At 31.0% G+C, this 21,033-nt stretch overlaps 1 protein-coding gene across 6 annotated transcripts in view; it reads left to right on the top strand.

Annotated features, from left to right (window-relative positions):
• Nucleotides 1-21,033, top strand: part of LOC127703040 (uncharacterized) — a 925,706-nt gene that overhangs the window by 580,305 nt on the left and 324,368 nt on the right. For all 6 annotated transcript variants that reach the window (XM_052207424.1, XM_052207422.1, XM_052207423.1 and 3 more), the window contains one exon: nt 1,119-1,322. In XM_052207424.1, coding sequence (XP_052063384.1) covers nt 1,119-1,322 — 204 coding nt within the window. The remainder of the gene's footprint in view (nt 1-1,118; nt 1,323-21,033) is intronic.

Genomic DNA, 21,033 nt, shown 5'->3' with positions numbered 1-21,033 from the left:
AATATTTTCCACCGGATGTTAAATAACCAACCATAAATCCACCAATAAACAGGCATTATAAGGCTTTTCTGAAAGTTCTTGCCTTTTCAGTTGTTTCATAAAAAGAAACATGAATGGAGAACTGCAAAAAAAATTGTATTTTTCATTTGTGAAAATACACGCTTCTGCTAAGGGAGAGGCATATTTGGATCTTAAATTCCATGTTATTGTCAGCAATTCAAGTATAAATTTGATGAGAGAAAAAAATGTTAAATCTCTCATGAATAGAAATTTTACAAGTTCTGACATTTAACAACAGCAATAATGTCATATATGACGACACAAATGAGCAATCGTACGATGAAACTCATAGTGTTTGCAGATTTTGCCTCTGACGACTTTCGCCTCATGCATGAACCACCGTAATTATCTGTTAGGATGTGTGTCTTGTCAATTTCTATATTTTTATGACCAATTCATTTTTGTGGACGTGTGTGGTCAGTAATTTTCAGCAGGAAATAGTCCTTAAATGGGAGTTAAACTGGGAAAAAAATATTAAGATTTGATATCACAGTCTAATTTAAAGCTAAGTTTAGCCCTTTCGTTGCCTTCGCTTTGAAGAAGTCATAAACAGTTTTATTTCTTTTTGCCAAAAACAGACATTAACCCCACTATTGCTTTTGTGAAATAGAGCAAATGAATTTATTCTAATGGGATCGTTCTTCTTGATATAGACTTCTATTTTTTATTTTTTAAATTGTAAAACTGCCTGCTTTGTTTTCAGCCTTCATAATGAATAATGTACCTGTACAATCAAGAACCTTTTCTAGGTATATTTATTTTTCAAATAAAACAAAGGAAAAATCAACTATATCATAACCTGATAATCGAATACAGCTTTTTAGAATCTGGTATTAAACTTCCTGTTGATGACCAATGAGATGAATATACTTTACGAAATTAAAAAAAAAGTTGGTTTTGAAGTAAAACTTGTTCGATACTGAAATGTGTTTCATTATAAAGAGTACTAGATATATTGAATACTATCGGTGATATGATGATTGGCACAGACAGATTGAAGTCTAAGAATTCCATTTTTGAACAATTGATATAGACTCTTGATATTGATATCGTTTCAGGTAATCGGCTGAAGAATATAGCGGTTACAGTTGGACAAAATCGTCATCAGATGAAACTTTGTAGTAATTTTAAAGGACCTGGTAAGACTGGACAAGAAATAATGTTAACATGCAAAAGTCCAATGTCAGGCCGCCATGTGAAAATTTTGAGAAGCGGTAAAGGTTATCTCAGTTTGGCAGAAGTTCAAGTGATAGGCCATACAGGTAAACATTTAGATATTTTTTTTAAACTAGCTTCTTTCTGGTTGTATGTTTGTACTGAATGTCTTTTCTATTAAAAAAACTGTCAGTTAAACAAAAAACAGAAAATTCTATAATTTTGCTGTTGAATTTTTTTATAAAATAAACATACGTCTGTAGATTATAAGCTAAATATTGATCTTTGCATCGTTGAATAGTTTTTATGTATAAACAATATCAATAAGAAGATGTGGTATGATTGTCAAAGAAACAATTTTCCGCGACAGACCAAAGGACATACAGATGGGTAAAGTCCTTACCTGTTCATGAAGTTCACTTGATGACCAGACTTTATGACTGGTGGAAGTTAACTTGGAACAGACAAAAAACTATACATTTAGCGGTTACAGGATTTATGACTGCTCCGATCGGTTCTAGGACAAAATTCATGTTAATTTAAAAAGAAGACTTAATCTGGACTGCTCTGTCGAACCAGACCTGTTCTTATAAAATTTAACTTTGGTCTGGTCTACTCCAAGAAAAAGTTAACATGATATAAAGTTGACTAGTAAACAGTAAAAATAAAATTGAGAATGGAAATGGGGAATGTGTCAAAGAGACAACAACCCGACCATAGAACAGACAACAGCAGAAGGTCACGAACAGGTCTTCAATGCAGCGAGAAATTCCAGCACCCGGATGCGTCCTTCAGCTGGCCCCTAAACAAATATATATACTAGTTCAGTGATAATGAACGCCATACTTAACTCCAAATTGTACACAAGAAACTAAAATTAAAATAATACAAGACTAACAAACGCTAGAGGCTCCTGACTTGGGACAGGCGCAAAAATGAGGCGGGGTTAAACATGTTTATGAGATCTCAACCCTCCCCCTATACCTCTAGCCAATGTAGAAAAGTAAACGCATAACAATACGCACATTAAAATTCATTTCAAGAGAAGTCCGAGTCTGATGTCAGAAGATGTAACCTAAGAAAAAAAAAACAAAATGACAATAATACATAAATAACAACAGCCTTCTAGCAGTTAACTGACATGCCAGCTCCAGACTTCAATTAAACTGATTGAAAGTTTATATCTTCATCATATGAATATCAGACACAATCCTTCCCGTTAGGGGTTTAGTATCATACCATCATAACATATATGAGAAGAACATAACCCGTGTCATGCCAACAACTGGTTTTTAAATAAATGTGTTTAGTGCCGATGCAAAGACCCTATAAGTGAATCAATATTGACGCCAAAATATGCAATCTTTAATGACCTGACAACAGTATCGTAACTATATCCCTTCTTAATAAGTCTATTTAAAGGTTTTGTTAGCTTCAGAGGTGAATACTGACATTTTTGTGCTTTATAAAGAATATTTCCATAAAAAATTGGATGTGAAATACCTGAACGTATAAGAAGTCTGCATGTTGAGCTATATTTACAAAGGACTGCTTTGATTGATGAATATCATTAAAGTATCATCACACTCATGTATCAATTTAGTAAAAAAAATATATCCATAGGACCGATCAAAAAGCAGACCTAACACATAACTGGTCTGTCAAATAGCAGACTTGTCCACAGAACAGGTTAACAGATCTGATCTGGTCATGTTACCCTGTCCACAGGTCTGGTCAAACTGACCTGTCTGCAGGTCTGGTTTGGTCTGCAGCAGTCCGACAAAAGGTTAGGACTGCACTAATCAGTAGAAGTTAACAACTACGAGTCTCCGTACGGCCTTCAACAATGAGCAAAACCAATACCGCATAGTAAGCTTAATAGGCCCCGAAATAACAAAAGTATAACAATTTAAACGAGAAAACTAATGGCCTCATGTATGTACAAAACAATGCAAGAAAAACAAATATGATATATGGCAACAAACGACAACCATTGAACTACAGGGTCCTGGCTTGGGACAGGGACATACAGAATGTTGCGGGGTTAAAAACATGTGTGTTGGCTCCAAACAGTTCCTCTAACCGGGAACAGTGGTGTAACAACACGAAATAACAACAAACTATAAAAACCAGTTGAAAAGGACTTAAAGTCATCAGATCGATACGAAGAACAAAAAACAAAAAAAAACAAAAACACAAAATACAAATACAAACCTGCAAATACTCAACATGCTCAAAGTCACTGAAACTAGTTCCAAGCCCATATCAACTAATGAAAAATTATTATGTTTCTTATACTTAAATATCAATCAGTTAACATCCATCTTCTAATGTATAAGACGTCATTTACAGTCAAAGAAAAACACGACCTTGTGCAATGCATATTATAGTGTAGCGTGTCAATAGAGAAAAGGGCAGAAACACAAATACACCGAAACCTCTAAATATATAAACCAAAACGAAAACCTAAACTTCCTAACTCCCTATCTAGATCTTAAACGAAGGACAACAGACCTCTCTTTCGAGAAGTGATTCCTATTTGTCTTAGGATCAAGCCTAAACTATTCAATTATTTATAGTGAACGTTAAGTGTCTTCTTGAGACTGATATTACAAATTTATACCATACAATTCAGAAGTTGCAAATACTTTATTTTGATATTATATATATTATAACAACACATAAAAGTAGAAAATATTTGAGATCAAAATTGCACAATGTAGTCAAGCTCAAGACCAATAAAAACAACTTACAAACTTATCAATACTAAGTAACACTTGTAGTGAATTTATAGACAGTTGCCTAGGGTATCTTTTAAAAGATTGATTCAAATACTACATAAATACTCATAGAGAGTAAAACAATATCTGCTATGATGTTCTCTCGTTTGTTGAGAATACGAGCAGATATGGGACAAAATATTAGATACTTATTTCTCAAAAGTACAGTACATCTGACCTCACGTGACAAAATATTATATATTCATGTATTAAAAGTACATCTTACCTCACAGTTAGTATAGTGAGACTTAATTTAATAAAATATGATGTTCTATAAAATGAAGGGGAACATTTTTTAAGACAGTGTAATAGCTTCCACTGGCTAAAAACTAGTGTCTAAAATTGTCCAAACTTGATTATTACAAGATTTCCTAAACTGGTAGTTCAATGATTCAGTGAAAGCTTTGATATAAGTTTTATTAGAGACTTTGTATTAGTTTCCTCTGACTAAAATCATAATTCTCATCATTTGCGAAACTTGACCTATACAATAAAATGTGAAATTCAGTAAAGATAATAAATATCAAGTAAAATTCTGTTGAACCTGTGTTCTAGCTTCCTTTGACTAAAAACGATTGTCTCAAATTGTGACCCAAAGAAAGTGACAAAAGTCGGCAAGAATTAATTATCTGTTCATTATTGTTTACTAACAAATGTTCCTTTTTCTAAACTATCAAATGTTTAATATCTTACTATCAAGTATAATATCTTTGACTTACAATTACTTGTATACTTTGTTCTAATACCAATTGATTGACTAATAAAGTTGTGTTTTTTTAACAAGAATTTACGGAAATTTGTACTAGTTTCCTTCGCTAGTAATGTGCATTTTCATGGGTCTCACTGTCTGAAAATCCCACTTAAAACGCTCAATTTTTGTAAAAAGTCTTTGTTTTAAATTTACTGGATTCCTTTACCAGTAACATAAATAAAATATGTTTCTAAATTTTGTTTGATTATTGGGGTTAAATTGGCTTTAAATTGTTCAAGTACATGAAACCGCATAATCGGCCTCGGCACAGTGAATCAGCAAAAAATAATAACAACGTACTAAATTTCTAAACCGGAAAAATATTTGTAACATAATCTCTATGGTTTATGTTTTTCTAGATAGATTTAAACCATCATTATAAAAAAATAGTATTTACATAATATTCTTAGTTTCCTCAAGTATTTTCAAAATTTGGGTAGAATTTGCGTAAATCGTTATTAAACAATTATGTGTTCTTTAAATGTTAAAACCTTTACAAAAAGTAAAGTACAATGCCATTATTCTTACTTTCTACAGAATATATCCTCCTAGTTTTGAACGTCTTTGGCCAGAACGACGTCAAACTCGCGTTTTGAGGTTTTCATAATTGTATCTTAAATTAATGCAATTTTTGGCATTTTTCGTGCAATTTGCAACCGCGCAATTGCAAGTTTATCCAATTAACCAATGGAAATCAATAACGATTTTTCCCACTTTGGCCGCTATGAAATGTTTATTTTTATAAAATAATTAAACAAAATCACGCTCAAATAACTTTATATTTGTAGAAATGTTTGTTCCGTATATAGAATATAATAATCAAAATTATTTACGATAAGATAAAATAATCGTGACCTTCCGTAAATGTTCGACCAATCAAAACGCCTTAGTGCCGTTATGAATATGGCGCTGAACTATGCAAGGTGCTTGCCTGTCAACGAATTCATCGACAAATTATGTAGTCGAACAAAATGTTCGGACCTAAAACTTATAACTCCCTATACCAATATGACTTGAGGAAGCTTTACAGATAAGTAAGTTCATAAGAAATGTACATACGAGTGAAAAACATCACTCTCTCAATGAAAGTACAAATTATGGGGGTCGTCTCATAACAGCAAATAATAAATGCAATTTCAATATTTCCCAAAGTAAATGCTACAGCATAATAAAAATGACTGGTATTATGGTTTTCAGTCATATGATGTTGAATAAAAATCATAAAAATTAAAAACCAATTGTTCAGAGAACAATTGAATGTCTTACCACAGCAATTTTTAAATTTATTGAAAAAAAGCTAGTTCGTGTTTACTCAAAGTTAAAATTGGCATCTTATCATCAGTTTCTTTATCCTGATGCGATAAATAAGTGGTTTCTATATACTTCTGAGTGAAATAAGAGCGATAATTAGCTACTTCCGGTCAAGTAAATGTCACTTCCGGTCTCATATAATAATTTCTTTTACACTGATTCCAAAAATATGTAGTTTCTATATACTTTTGCTTGAAAACCAGGTGATAATTGGCCACTTCCGGTTTATCAAAAGTCATTTCTAGTCTTCAGTGATAAGTTAATGTATTAAAATTACAAAATATATGGATTACGAGTACTTTTCCATGAAGTGCAAAAATGGCTACTTCCGGTTTTCTCAAGGTCACTTCCGGTTGTCATTCTTCAAGGTCATATGTCATACAACCTTTTGTAAAAGGTCATATGGCTTTATAATGAACCAAGTTGAAGTAATAATCAATTAACCTTATAATTGGACATTTCAGGGGCACTTACTCCTATAAGATGCCATTAGATTGTTTCAGACCAAATGTAACATACTTTCATTATAATAAAGCAAACATTTTGCACTTGTTGTTTCATATATATCTTTAAAAGTGTTTGAGAAAATGCAAAAACAGGGCAAAGTCCAAATTGAGAACTTGACCTTTGACCTTGACATTTGACCTTGACCTCATTTTCTAAGTTAGGACCTAGCAACCTCAAATAAAAAGATTCCAGGGTTATACGGTTAACGGTTTATTTAAATCAATATTTATACAAAATAAAACAATATTCAAAGATCTAATTACAGTGTTGTATTGGTAACTTACCCTTTAAAAACAAGTTTATTTAAAATTTACTGGCTCGGTAAACAACATAATCGTTAAATTTAGGATGTGCTACCCCGTTTGTTATAAGTTGTCGATAAGTACAGCCAAACTTCCAAACCAAATCTTTGTATATATGAAAGTATCCTGACTAGTAAATGCTTTTAGTCACTTGAGGTAACCAAAATCCTTGACTTTAGGCGAAGTGTACGTAATAAACTACTCCCCAATTTTTTTTTAATTTTACATATGGATTCTGCTTGTAAAAATACACCAGAAAATAAAAATAAAATAGGGGGTAACCGTTTTCCTTTTTTAGATACAAGCTGTTGAAATTAACAGCATGATACGCCAAAAATACAAAGGATATATAGGGAAAATCATAAAAATCGGCAGATATTTTTACTTTAACAAGATTTTCTAATTCGTTGGTCCACAGAATTTAAAAAAAAAAATCGTTATACGATTCTAAAATTAACGACGAATCCAATGGTACAAAGAAATTCCTTAGCAACCGTGCTAGTTTTCAAGCTATATCCTGTTGAAGTTTCATTTTTAGCGGAAAATTTTTTAAAATATTCGACGATATTATTGATGTCTACTGTAACGTCACCACATCTTCTACTCTAGAACGCTATTATACCGTAGTGTCGTAACAAAATCGTGAGTGTGTATAACCCATTTTTCTAAATTTTGCAAATTCTTAAGCGTTATCAATTTTTAAGGAAAAAAACTGAAGAATTTTTTAGGATATTTCTGCTGCCAAAAAAAAAAAAAAAAAAAAAGAAGCAAGTTGGCAAAATAAATATAATGCAAGTGAAAGAAAGTTACTGTAAAGACTTTAACACTTTTCTTAATTAGACAGGGTTCCACATCTTTTTGAAATGCTTGCATTTTCCTTATTTCTATGAATCAAATATTGAGTTGAAATTGTCCCGGTTAACACAGCGTTGACAGAATGATTCTATACATATTTAAATAACCGGTTATAATATTGGGATCGCGTATACACGTTTTTTGTAAATCTTATTTCTGCATGTTTGTATTTAAAAAAAGTAAATATAATTTTCTGCATCTTTTCATCCTCACTATTTCCGGCGCTATTCGGGGTATTGCGCACACAACCCATTTTATTTGACAGGTTCACACACATGCACGTCACACAACTCTGCAATTTTATCTAAAACATTTTCTGTCTCGATCGCTTTCCCTTTTCTTTAACTACACGACAAAGAATGATATGATGTTTGCTGGAGTTTCAGTAACAAAGAAAATAATTTCTTGTACCGTTATTTGTTTTATATCAACATGGACGATCCCCAAAAAATAAGAAAACTGCAACTGCAAATTGTCTTGAGAATTTTTATGGCTGTAATAAGGTCAAAAGAAGAACCCGCAAATGAATTTCAGCAAAATAAAACAGATCGTAGTTTTTGATATAACTTCCCGTAGCACAGATCATTCCCAGTGTTATGCCATAGCATTGTGTATATTGTAATGCTATAGCATTGTGTAAAGTGTAATGCTAAAGATATGCTATAAATGTACTGGTGTAATGCTATAAATGTACTGATGTAATGCTATAAGAATGTACCAAGGGCGATGTTATGAGAATGTATTCATCCAGTATGATGCTAAAAAAATGTATATACCTTGTGTAATTTTATTCAAATGTACTTAGTGTAATGCAAGGAGACTGTTCATTTTACCTAGTATAGTGCCATACGAATTGTGCCTGTATATAATGCAAATGAATTGCTTTTTTGTTGATATAAGATAAAAATGAGTAGATGTGGTATGATTGCAAATGAGACAACTATCTGCCACAGTTTAAGGTAGATCGGGTATTATTTTTGTGAGCATCCGTTCTGTTCATGTTGCAAAAATACAAATTGTTTTAAAAATTTTGTGCCAAGTATCATTCAATATAGAACAAAATACCTAAAACTTGAAATTTAAAGATTAAACTATCAAAAAATGAAGTGTCGTAAAGTATATTTAAAACTTTTGGGGATTTTTTCAAGAAAATAAGGCACGTGACACCCTTTTTTTATTTGATATATTCAGAAGTATTTTTTTATTCAGATTAATGAAAAGTAATTCTCTCATCGAATTTTAGCCAATTCTATCGTTTAATGTTTCCCCGATACAAAAAATTAAGTTTCCCTTATATAAACAATATAAAATAACCAATATTTCGTAAATTTTAATGTATTATTAGGAAAAAAAGAAGGTCCGTGATCCCCAGTTTTTATATTAAAATTTGAAATTACATTGACCCAGAAGTCTTTTACAGAAATTTAAGACAAATCTATCGTCGAACATTTAGACATTCCAGCTACCTTAAATGAAGTGGACGTAAGCAATCATTATAAGCAACCTTACGGCCTTCAACAATGAGAAAAATCCATACCGTATAGTCGACTAAAAGGCCCTAACGTTGTATACATTATTTTCTTCACCCTCTCCCCTTTCTTCCCCTACCATATACTCTATTCTGTCATAATCTTTAATTGACAATTGGGAAGAAAAATTTTACTTCAAAATGGTATTCACTGCATCTGAATGATACAGAAATCAAAAGAGGTTCGATATCAAAATGTTTTAAAATACATAAAAAGACAGATCTAGCAACAATGAAGACTTTAATGCATATCAATTAAGAAAAAGAATACCTTTTATTTTAACGTATTTTAATAGTTCATCAACGAAAAAGAACATTAAGAAACCTATAACGTTAAAAGTTTTCACAATTTACCTTGGAATATGTGATATTTGAAATATTGCGTCCAGTATTTGGACGATAACTAACATATTCTTAATTCATGTTTTCATTTCAGTGAAAACTACTATATTGTACATGCGTTAAAAAAAATTGAAATGAGGAAAAAGAAATAAATAGAAAATACATAAAACTTTTCTTCCATTGTCGAAATACTATTGTAAGATTTTTTTAATATTAGAAAGTGTAATATACAGATTCATTGTTAAGCAAATTTATTTATATTTGTATAGATTATTTTTATAATCGCAATGATTCGATTCATTATTTCAGGGGAAAATAAAAAACCTAAACCAGAAGGTAAGATATATGTAGTTTATCAAAACAAATGTTTTTTAAAAGGCCAGCTAACGTGTAGAACGTTATGAACGAACAATCAGTTGTTTGGTTTTTAAAAGAAATTACAGAATCAAAAAAGGTTCGATATCAAAATGTTTTGAAATACATAAGCAGACATAAGTAGCAACAAAGAAGACTTTAAGGTGGTACCCAACACCTTGACTAATATTAATTTGGCTCGTTTAATTTTCATAAAATTTTGACAAAATGTTTACTTTGACCCTTTGACAAAAATATAAAAATTTCAAAAAATTTGAACCAACCACTTTATCAGAAAAATTTCATTGGTTATATAGCAGTTTGACAAACACTAATTTTGATCATTGAGAAGCTTAATATTTCCTTAACAATACAACGTGATTAAAACGTTTAGCTGATTTTTACAGAGTTATCTCCCTGTAGTGTTAGGTACCACCTTAAGGCATATCGATTAAGAAAAAAATTACTTTACCAAATGCCTTGATTTATTACAAGTAAATTTAATTTATTCAGTTTCAAGAATACGGGGAATGATTTTGTAGAAATGCAATTTTCGATACGTTCATCAACGAAAAAGAACATTAAGAAAAATTTTTCAATTTACCTTGGAATATGTTATGTCTGAAATATTGCGTCCAGTATTTAGACGATAAATAATATATTCCTAGTTCATGTTTTCATTTCAGTGAAAACTACTATATTGTACATGCTTTAAACAATTGAAATGACAAAAAAAAAAAAAAAAAATAGAGAATACATAAAAGTTTTGTTCCATTGTCAAAATACTTCTGTAAGATTTGTTTAATATTAAAATGTGTAACATCACAGATTCATTGTTGAGCAAATATATTTATATTTTAATGATTATTTTTATAATCGCAATGATTCAATTCTTTATTTCAGGGGAAAATAAAAAACCTAAACCAGAAGGTATGATATGTGTAGTTTATGAAAACAAATGTTTTTAAAAGGCCAGATAAGTTGTAGAGCGTTAGGAACGAATAATCATTTGTTTAGTTTTTTTAAGAAATTACAGAATACAAAAGGTTCCATATCAAAATGTTTTAGAATTCATAAGCAGACAGAAGTAGCAACAAAGAAGACTTTAATGCATATCGATTAAGAAAAAAATAACTTTACCAAATGCCTTGATTTATTACAAGTAAATTTAATTTATTTAGTTTCAAGAATAAGGGGAATGCTCTTTTAGAAATGCATTTTTGTTACGTTCATCAACGAAAACATTCAGAATTTTTTTTCAATTTACCTTGGGATATGTGATGTTTGAAATATTGCGTCCAGTATTTGGACGATAAATACGATATTCTAAGTTCATGTTTTCATATCAGTGACTCGTGTAAAATCTGAAAAAACCACAAGGTATGATATCTTTTGATCAATCAAATATTTCTAAGTTTTCTTTTAACAATGTGCCTTTTCCATGTTTTATGTAACTCGGTTATTCAAATGAAGCGTAACAGCGACAAAAATGTCAACACAATTACATGTTTATTATAAAACTAAACGAAAATATCGTTATACAATTGATGAATATAACGTCACAATACTCAAATTGCACCGAATACACAAATTGCACACATTTAGCTAAAAAAGCAGCTGGAGTCTTCCAAGTTTTTTTAGAGACTGAATAATTTGTATTTTAATGATTTGACATTATACACGTCTTTCAGCAAAGCTTAATATATCTAAATATACACAAAATGTTCACAGTATATATCAACAGATGAAGTATCCAGTGTAAAAAGTAACATCTGCGGAAACGACGTGAACAAAAACTCGATTTTTTAAAATGAGCAATTAAAATATTTTACAGGCATCCATTTCTTAAAAATAGTAAGCATGGACTATTGTCAAATTGTCAAATTGTTCTAAATACTTGAAAAAATAAAGCAAAACACCAGTTATTCGATTTTTACGGTTGGGGATTTAAGCATTGATTAAGTACTCCTCATTACAGAATCATGGAGGTGGGTCAACTCAATTTTTCTATGATTCAATATACATTCAAAATTTAATGAATATCCTATGGCACGCCGTCTAGTCAATCAATTGGATATATTAGTGTTTATGGAAATTGAGTAGCCTCTTAATAAGCTTGTCTTTTATTTTCGACCACTTAAGTCCCATAACTCTAGAACAACAAATATGTAATATTTAAAAGAATAGACATAAAGGGCCATAAGTCGATGAAGGACGGAAATCATCAAGGTAAAAAAGAATGAACGAACCGAGAAAAAAAAAATAGCCTACAAAACATGCACAGAAAAATAAAGATAGTGCAAAAATAATCTCGAGCAAAAATCACGGGCCAAAGCAGAACTATGAAGAGCAGCCCGTTTAAGCCAATCTGGTCCAAAGGGCAAATGTGATCTACTGGCATTACTGGGCCCCGTCGTTTGTTGTCGATCGTTAACCGCTAATTACGCATTTCCTATGTTGTACTATAAATATGCCTCAGGCAAATTGGTAAGAATCAGACGTCTCATTTCTATTAAATGATTAAGGAATTTCCGTAGTCGCACTATCTGGGGCGTAAATGAATAGTAGACTAGTGTAGGGTTCTGAATAGTTTTATTATAATGAAGCATCAAACGAAACCCTGTAATATAATATAAAATAAAATATAATATCACATTTAATAACAACATATATAAACTAATTCTTTTAAAACATGTATTATATCAATATGATAAATTTACGTAATGTGTGTACTTACAAAAATTAACCAATTAACTGTCAAATACGTTACAGTTTAAGAAATTAACAAAATGTACAACTAAACCTTATCTAATCAAAATATTACTTCCTGTGACATTCGAAACAGAATTTAGCTTGTCAAAAGAGCAAAATAGAAATATAGTTTCTCATTTAGCAATAACATTATAATATACGAAAAAGCCGTTAAAACTATAAACAAACAGTTTAAGCAAGATATGCATTAGTAAAGCAAATAGCGATACGCAGTTAACAAATAAAGCTAAGCTGAACAAAGCAAATTACTATGCTAATAAAATAATAAGCAACTACAACTGAAACACTCATTCTTACCTCGTATGAGGTACAGAGGTTATGCCTCAACGTATAACTACATCATATGCAGAACTGTCATAAAACCTGTATAACAAATACTAAATTATAGTTACTATGCACAGACTTATATAGTACTTAAAATATAACAATCGGAGACAAAAATGTTATAAAGACTCTGAAAAAGTATTTATCAAGTTAAAACTTTACTCATTTACTCTCGGACTCATTCTGCTCAAATAGTCGCCATTAATTACGTTTATCTTTACACTTATTTATTTCCAGGCTTAAATTATGTAACTCAAATGTAAAATAATAATGTGCCTGTGATAAAAGTTACGTTAGCCTTTTAAATAATTTACAACATTCATTCGCCAATCACACGATACACATTCTTACTACGAAGTCATGCTAAAATAGAAAGTTACTCGTGCGTGAAATACTGAATAATCCGGTAATAAAATTACGATGAAAATAAGATATAAACAGAACATCTAAAGAGATAAGTAAGCAAACTGACCTGAAATAATCGTGGAAATCCTCCAATACAAATATTACAAAATATGAGACTAAAGAAAATATATGAAACGTCTGTTCGGTTTGAACATCAATCCACAATTAACTATAGACTTCAATAGAAAAAAAAAGCCAATAGATATATGACCAATGAAATAATAGAAAGTGTGCGGTCAAATCAAGCGTAAAAACAATGACCATTAAAATGGAAGAAGTGAGTAACAATCAAGACGAAACTAGTCAAACGTCAAAGTCCGTGAGTATAAAATAGAAATGGTACAACTCATAATTAATTACAATCCGTAATTAATTTATTTGAAAACGAAAACACAAATATGAATTAGGAATAAAATCATCTTTATTTTAAAGTAAATTCAAATAAGAAATAAAATACTAATTACAAAGTCATATCAATATTTATTCAATCATGAAAAAATACACGCTAGCACGTTTCCACTTATGTCTTTTAGACAAAAAAAGGTTGAAAAAGTCCGTCATTTACCCTTCGGCATACTTTTCACATTTTCCGCTCTACAGTTAGCAAATGGAGATAACTCCAAAATACATAGAAACAATAACCTTTTAAAATTGCAAACTTGAAACCAGTTGTTTCCAGTGTTTCAATTCAAGAATTTGAATACGTGACTATCGACATCTTTGTACAGAAAAGGAAATGCTCACCAAAATATTTAAGCATGACAAGATAAATGTCGCATTAAAACGTATATTTTAATTTGGTAACCAGGTCTGATCAGTCAGTGACAAAATGTATGTAATTGGATAAAATATTTATGGAGAATTGTGTCATTGTTCCACTTATCCGTGTCATTTGGAATTTCCATTAGTATGAATTACTTATGCATAATTATCTAAATCTTTCTTCAATAATTTTTGGTTATCAAAATTAAAAATTTATACAAACAACTCAACGCAACTCTGAAACACTGAATCAGTAAAATTTGATAATATTAATTGATTTATTAATTCTATATAAAAGGAGATAGAATGTTCATGTAGAGAGTCAGCATTGTATTTATCGCTTTTTTACTCATAATTTTAATTGCTAAAACTAGTATATTTAACAATGATCATAACTTTATCATCAAGTATATACTATGTAAACTTTTTCATAATATATTTTAAAATGAGTTATTCAAGTAATTTAACACCAACCATGTGTAAATGTTTTTTTTTTTTAATTCTGAAATTTAAAAAAAAGAGTATTGAATTTAAATGTAAGACGTTAGATTTGAGGTGAACTGTATTTAATTTGTTAATAGATATCAGTCAGTATTACGAAGGGGATATTTCAAAGGGAACTAAAGTGAGCAGATATGTCTCAAGATTTTTAAAAGGCAAACCAGTATCTGAGTATTAAAAATTGTACTCGAGTGCTCAGTCTTCCGAGTGAGTACTCATTGCCATCCCCCCTCCCCACCCCCCAAAAAGTGATATCTGCAAAACCAAAAGGTATGATACTAGTTATATCATAGATTCATATATTTAACTTCTGCCATTTTGTATTGAAAACGACGATATTGTACATGCGTTTACAAAAATTAAAGTGATCAAGAAGAAATAAATATAAAATCAATAAGAAGACAGAATTAACAAAAATGAAGAGTATAGTGTACATCAATGAAGATAAGGCCTGTTCTGTATCAAATCTTTAAATTTGTTACAAGTAAAATTCATTTATTTTGTAACAAGAATTATGCAACTATCATACAAGTGAGAGGTTTAGCTAGCTATAAAACCAGGTTTAATCCAACATTGTCTACATAGGAAAATGCCTGTACCAAGTCAGGAATATGACAGTTGTTTTCCATTCGTTTGATGTGTTTGAGCTTTTGATTTTGCCATTCTATAAGGGACTTTCTGATTTGAATTTTCCTTGGAGTTCGGTATTTTTGTTATTTTACTTTTTTTTCGCATGTGCTGAGAAATAAAATGAGCCCGATATACATAGATATAATTCCATCTAAGTATTTACTCGTTAGTAAGCGTGCGTAAGATTTAAGTCAACGCTTCTCGTCAGTGCAATTTGGGTACTCAGACGTTATATTCATCAATTGCATAACAATTTTTTTCATTAGTTGTTAAAGTACATGTAATTATATTGACATTTTTGTCATTGTTACGCTTAATGTGTATAACCAAGTAACAGAAAACATAGAAAAAGCATATTGTTACAAGAAAACTTAGAAATCTGTGATTGGTCCAAAGATATTGTACATTGAGGTCCCTGAAATGTAAACATGAATTAAGGATATGTTATTTATCGTTCAAATACTAGACGCAATATTTAAAATTAACATATTCCAAGAATTTAAAAATATCTTTTAACGTTATTGGTTAAAGTCTTTTCTTTTTTCTTTGGTAATGTGTTACGCTGAGTAAAAAAATTTCATCCAATACCAAAAATAGCAGCAGCAATCTTTCAAGTTTTTTTTTTAGAAACTTAACAATTTGTATTTTTTATGATTTTACATTAAGCACGTCTTTCGACAAAGCTAAATACATTTAAATATACACAAAACATCCACAGTTTGTATCAACAGATCAGTCAGTGACAAAATGTATGTAATTGGATAAAATATTAATGGAGAATTGTGTCATTGTTCCACTTATCGGTGTCATTTGAAATTTCCATAAGTATGAATTACTTATGCATAATTATCTAAATATTTCTTCAATAATTTTTGTTTATCAAAATTAAAAATTTATAATACATGTAACAATTCAACGCAACTTTGAAACACTGAATCAGTAAAATTTGAAAATATTAACTGGTTTATTAACTGTATATAAAAAGAGATGGGATGTTCATGTAGAGAGTCAGCATTGAATATATCGCTATTTTTCTCATAATTTGATTGCTAAAACGAGTACATTCAACAATGATCATAACTTTATCATCAAGTATATACTATGTAAACTTTTTATAATTTATTTTGAAATGAATTATTCAAGTAATTAAACACCAACAATGTGTAAATGTTATTTTTTTCAATTTCAAAAAAGAGTACTGAATTTACATGTAAGACGTTAGACTTGAGGTGAACTGTATTTAATTTGTTAATAGATATTAATCAGTATTACGAAGGGGATATTTCAAAGGGAACTAAAGAGAGGAGAAGTGTCTCAAGATTTTTAAAAGGCAAACCAGTATCCGAGTATTAAAATTGTACTCGAGTGCTCAGTCTTCTGAGTGAGTACTTGATGAAGCAGAATTATGTCAAAGAACGTCTCGTCCTTTTAAAAAAAAAAGATCATCGGAAGATACCAAGACCTTGTTGATAAATATTCCGTATTAACTTCACAAATAATACATGATGGTCTTAAAGTATAGATTCTAGGTACTGACGTTGTTTATCATCTTAATTACGTGTTAAAGTGTTGTTTTATTTGTCTTAGTAAATTATTAACCTTTACTGTTTAGTCCATTTTTGGTAATATCGTTTTGGCGTGGCTCGGTACTTATGCATCCCGCCAATGTGTTTTGTGCTGTGGTAATTTTTTGTATTTTTGTCTTTCATTTCTGCATATGTGCTATGTCTATATGCCATTTTTTTTCTTTGTTGACATATTTGTTTGTTTTATAGTGATTAAGATAATAACACATTGTTGACTGCTGTACCTCTATTTTTGACATTTTTACCTATTATTTCTGTTTGTTTTGTTCACACATTATGGTCAATATAATTGAATTTTATGCAACTAACATACATTGAGAGGTTTAGTTTTCTATAAAACCAGGTTTAATCCACCATTGTCTACATAGGGAAATGCCTGTGCCAAGTCAGGAATATGACAGTTGTTTTCAATTCGTTTGACGATGTGGTATGATTGTCAAAGAAACAATTTTCCGCGACAGACCAAAGGACATACAGATGGGTAAAGTCCTTACCTGTTCATCTAGTTAACTTGATGACCAGACTTTATGACTGGTGGAAGTTAACTTGGGACAGAAAAAAAAACAGACATTTAGCGGTTACAGGATTTATGACTGCTCCGATCGGTTCTTGGACAGAATTCATGTTAACCTAAAAAGAAGACTTGATCTGGACTGCTCTGTCGAACCAAACCTGTTCTTATAAAAGTTAACTTTGGTCTGGTCTGCTCCAAGATAAAGTTAACATGATATAAAGTTAACTAGTAAGCAGGAATGCTTTGATTGATGAATATCATTAAAATATCATCACACTCATGTATCAACAAATTTAGTAAAAGATATATATCCTTAGGACCGATCAAAAAGCAGACCTGACCCGAAACTGGTCTATCAAATAGCATTCTTGTCCACAGGACAGATTAACAGGTCTGATCTGGTCATGTCCTGTCCATAGGTCTGGTCAAACTGACGAGGGTCTGCAGCAGTCCCAAAATTGACGACTTAGGTCTGTTGTGGTAAGGATAAAGTTAACTTGAAGGTCTGCTAAAATTTTCTAAAGTTAACTTTAGTCATAAGGACTGCTTTAAGTTATCTTTTGAAAAGGTTAGGACTGCACCCATCTGTAGAAGATAACAACTACGTGCCTCCGTACGGCCTTCAACAATGAGCAAAAGCAATACCGCATAGTAAGCAATAATTGGCCCCGAAATGACAAAGGTATAACAATTTAAACGAGAAGACTAATGGCCTCATGTATGTACAAAACAATGGAAGAAAAACAAATATGATATATGGCAACAAACGACAACCAATGAATTACAGGGCCCTGGCTTGGGACAGGGACATACAGAATGTTGCGGGGTAAAACACATGTTCGTTGGCTCCAAACCGTTCCTCTAACCTGGAACAGTGGTGTAACAACACAAAATAACAACAAACTATAAAAATCAGTTTAAAAGGACTTAAAGTCATCAGATCGATACAAAGAACAAAAAACAAAAAAACAGAAACACAAAATATAAAATGCAAACCAGCAAATACTCAAAGTTACTGAAACTAGTTCCAAGCCAATATCAACTAATGAAAAAATTATAATACTAATACTAAAATATTAATCAGTTAACATTCAACTTCTAATGTATATAGTATTAAGACGTCATTTACAGTCAAAGAAAAACACGACTTTTTGCAATGCCTAAGTATAGTGTAGCGGGTCAATGGAGAAAAGGGCAGAAACACAAATACACCGAAACATCTAAATATATAAACCCAAACGAAAACCTAAACTACCTAATTCCCTATCTAGATCTAAAACGAAGGACAATCGACCTCTTTTTTTCGAGAAGTGATTCCTATGTGTCTTAAGATCAAGCCTAAACTCCTATTCGATTATTAATAGTGAACGTGAAGGGTCTTCTTGAGACTGATATCACAAAGGACAAGGTACGATAAGCATCAGAGAACGGCCCCCAATTTTCGTTCAAATTAAAAGTGACATGTCATGGATTATAATAGTATATTTTTAAAGTTTAAAACCTGTATTTTTGTTAACATCAATAGATTTGTCAACTTCCGTTGATATTATTCATGCTTTGTTGCTGTAAACACCTCAAGATTCGAGAAAAGGCATAAAAATGGCAGTTTCCAAACCTTTTTCTGTATTTTAAACTATGAGCGTACCTACGGCCCACGATCATATTTATACCAGATGTTCCTTGAATATAAATGTTCATGCAGTTGAAATATCTAAGTGGGCCGTAGGTACGCTCATAGTTAAAAATTAATAAAAGTGAAAAAAAATCGTCGTAGTTTTCATTGAATCATCGAAATATTTGAACGAACTACGGACCGGAGATGATTTCCGGTATTCACTGGATCCGACCACAAACTTTTGTTCGTGCTATAATGATCTATACTGGTTAGTTTCTTTATGACGAAAATTTAACATCTATGAGAAAGGATCACAGGATATTCCTGTATTTATTATTGTATGAATTTAAAGAGACATATTAGCAGACACGGTCGAGTTTTGACACAAAATCAAAAGAATCTGTGACAAACCTCAGAGAAATTTTGTGAATGTAAATGAAACGAAAGTTATTTAATAACAGTTCCTTTTTTAACAAAATTTCAATATTTAGAACACTGTGACACAGAAGTTAATCATGTTGAAGCATAAACATGTCTTTTGTAGCGTAACTGCAAAGATTTGTTAAGCATTTATTTTCCGTAGAACTGTAAGCAAACCCACATTTTAAATCAAAATTCTTTACTCACCAGATCAATATTGATGTCAACATTATATTTAAGTTCAAATTACCCATTCAGAAACACGTATTTTGTTCTATAAATGACGAAATCGTCGCCCTGAAATGTAATATCTCCGTTGACGCTTTTATCAAAGTGCTTTCTTTCACGTCTGCATTTCTATCAAGGATGGCATGCCAAGTTAACATTTAGGCAATCATTATGGATGGCGAAAATGAATTACAAAACTGTGAATAATTACATATATTGTAGTTCATACGACATAAGAAGAAACCATGTGGCAAATTTAATTATTCAATTTTGTAAGTGTAACAGTAATAAAGATCAAACAAAACTATCCAACACTAGTATGTATATTGAGTATACTTTGTGTCTTTGTGAAGTTTGCATTATTTGCAATTGTCCTCCGCCTTGCATCCGATCTTTTTTAACGAAAACGCATGCTACTTCGTATGTCTTGTCTGAAAATTATTCTCTATATTACTTTCCGTCAAAAGTATGCATGAGGTGGTTGCCACTGGGCGGTCAAAAAACAACATTCAATCAATCATAACTCCTCTTAAATTGCAGTACAATTATGACTTTAAACATATTTCAAAGAACAGAAGACTCATCAGTGACGGTCGAATAAAACAAGTCAAAAGCCATAGAACATTTTGTAAAAGGCTCAAAATTCCGAAACTTTTGCAAAATAAAGTCAAAGTTATCTTTTCCTGAACAGATAAGATGTAGTTTTTCAAACAATTCAATTTTTTAAATCAGTTAGTTTATTAATTTGACCATATCAATTATAATTCATGATATAAAAACTATCTATACTGGACATTGTGTTACTGCATGGGATGTTTGTGTAACTATTTTTAATGTGCTCATAAAGTTACAGTCCGCAGGAAAACATATCACCCTAACTGGACACTATATATTCTGACTCCGAACCATCTAGTCTTTGCTCTGACCCCTGAAAGCCACGTGATACGGAAAATCAGCAAAGTCTTTGGTTAGACCCAACACATGGTATCCTGTACTCGAGGTGAAGACGCTTCAACGAGACAACTGAGGCGGTGTTTGTCTCATGAGTTTAATGCTGGGTGGGAAAATAACTAACAAAGCGAAACTGTGCACCAAAATATGCATGGTGTTTTAAAAGATGAATATAGAACATTCGAAAATTAACTACAATAGATCAATGTAACTATAAATGATTTATATTTTTAGCTTGAAAAAAAAAATACTAAACATATCACCACTTTTATTCTTAGCTGTATGTTTATGCGCATTTAATTAGTGGACCAAATAAGAATCAAATACTCAATTAAGAATCAAATACTTCTTTTTGTAATTGGGTGTAAAGCGATGATCGA

The sequence above is a fragment of the Mytilus californianus genome, unplaced genomic scaffold (genome assembly GCF_021869535.1).
Source record: "Mytilus californianus isolate M0D057914Y unplaced genomic scaffold, xbMytCali1.0.p SCAF_5, whole genome shotgun sequence".
Classification (NCBI taxonomy): Eukaryota; Metazoa; Mollusca; class Bivalvia; order Mytilida; family Mytilidae; genus Mytilus; species Mytilus californianus.
This window is presented reverse-complemented; position numbering and strand designations above follow the sequence as displayed.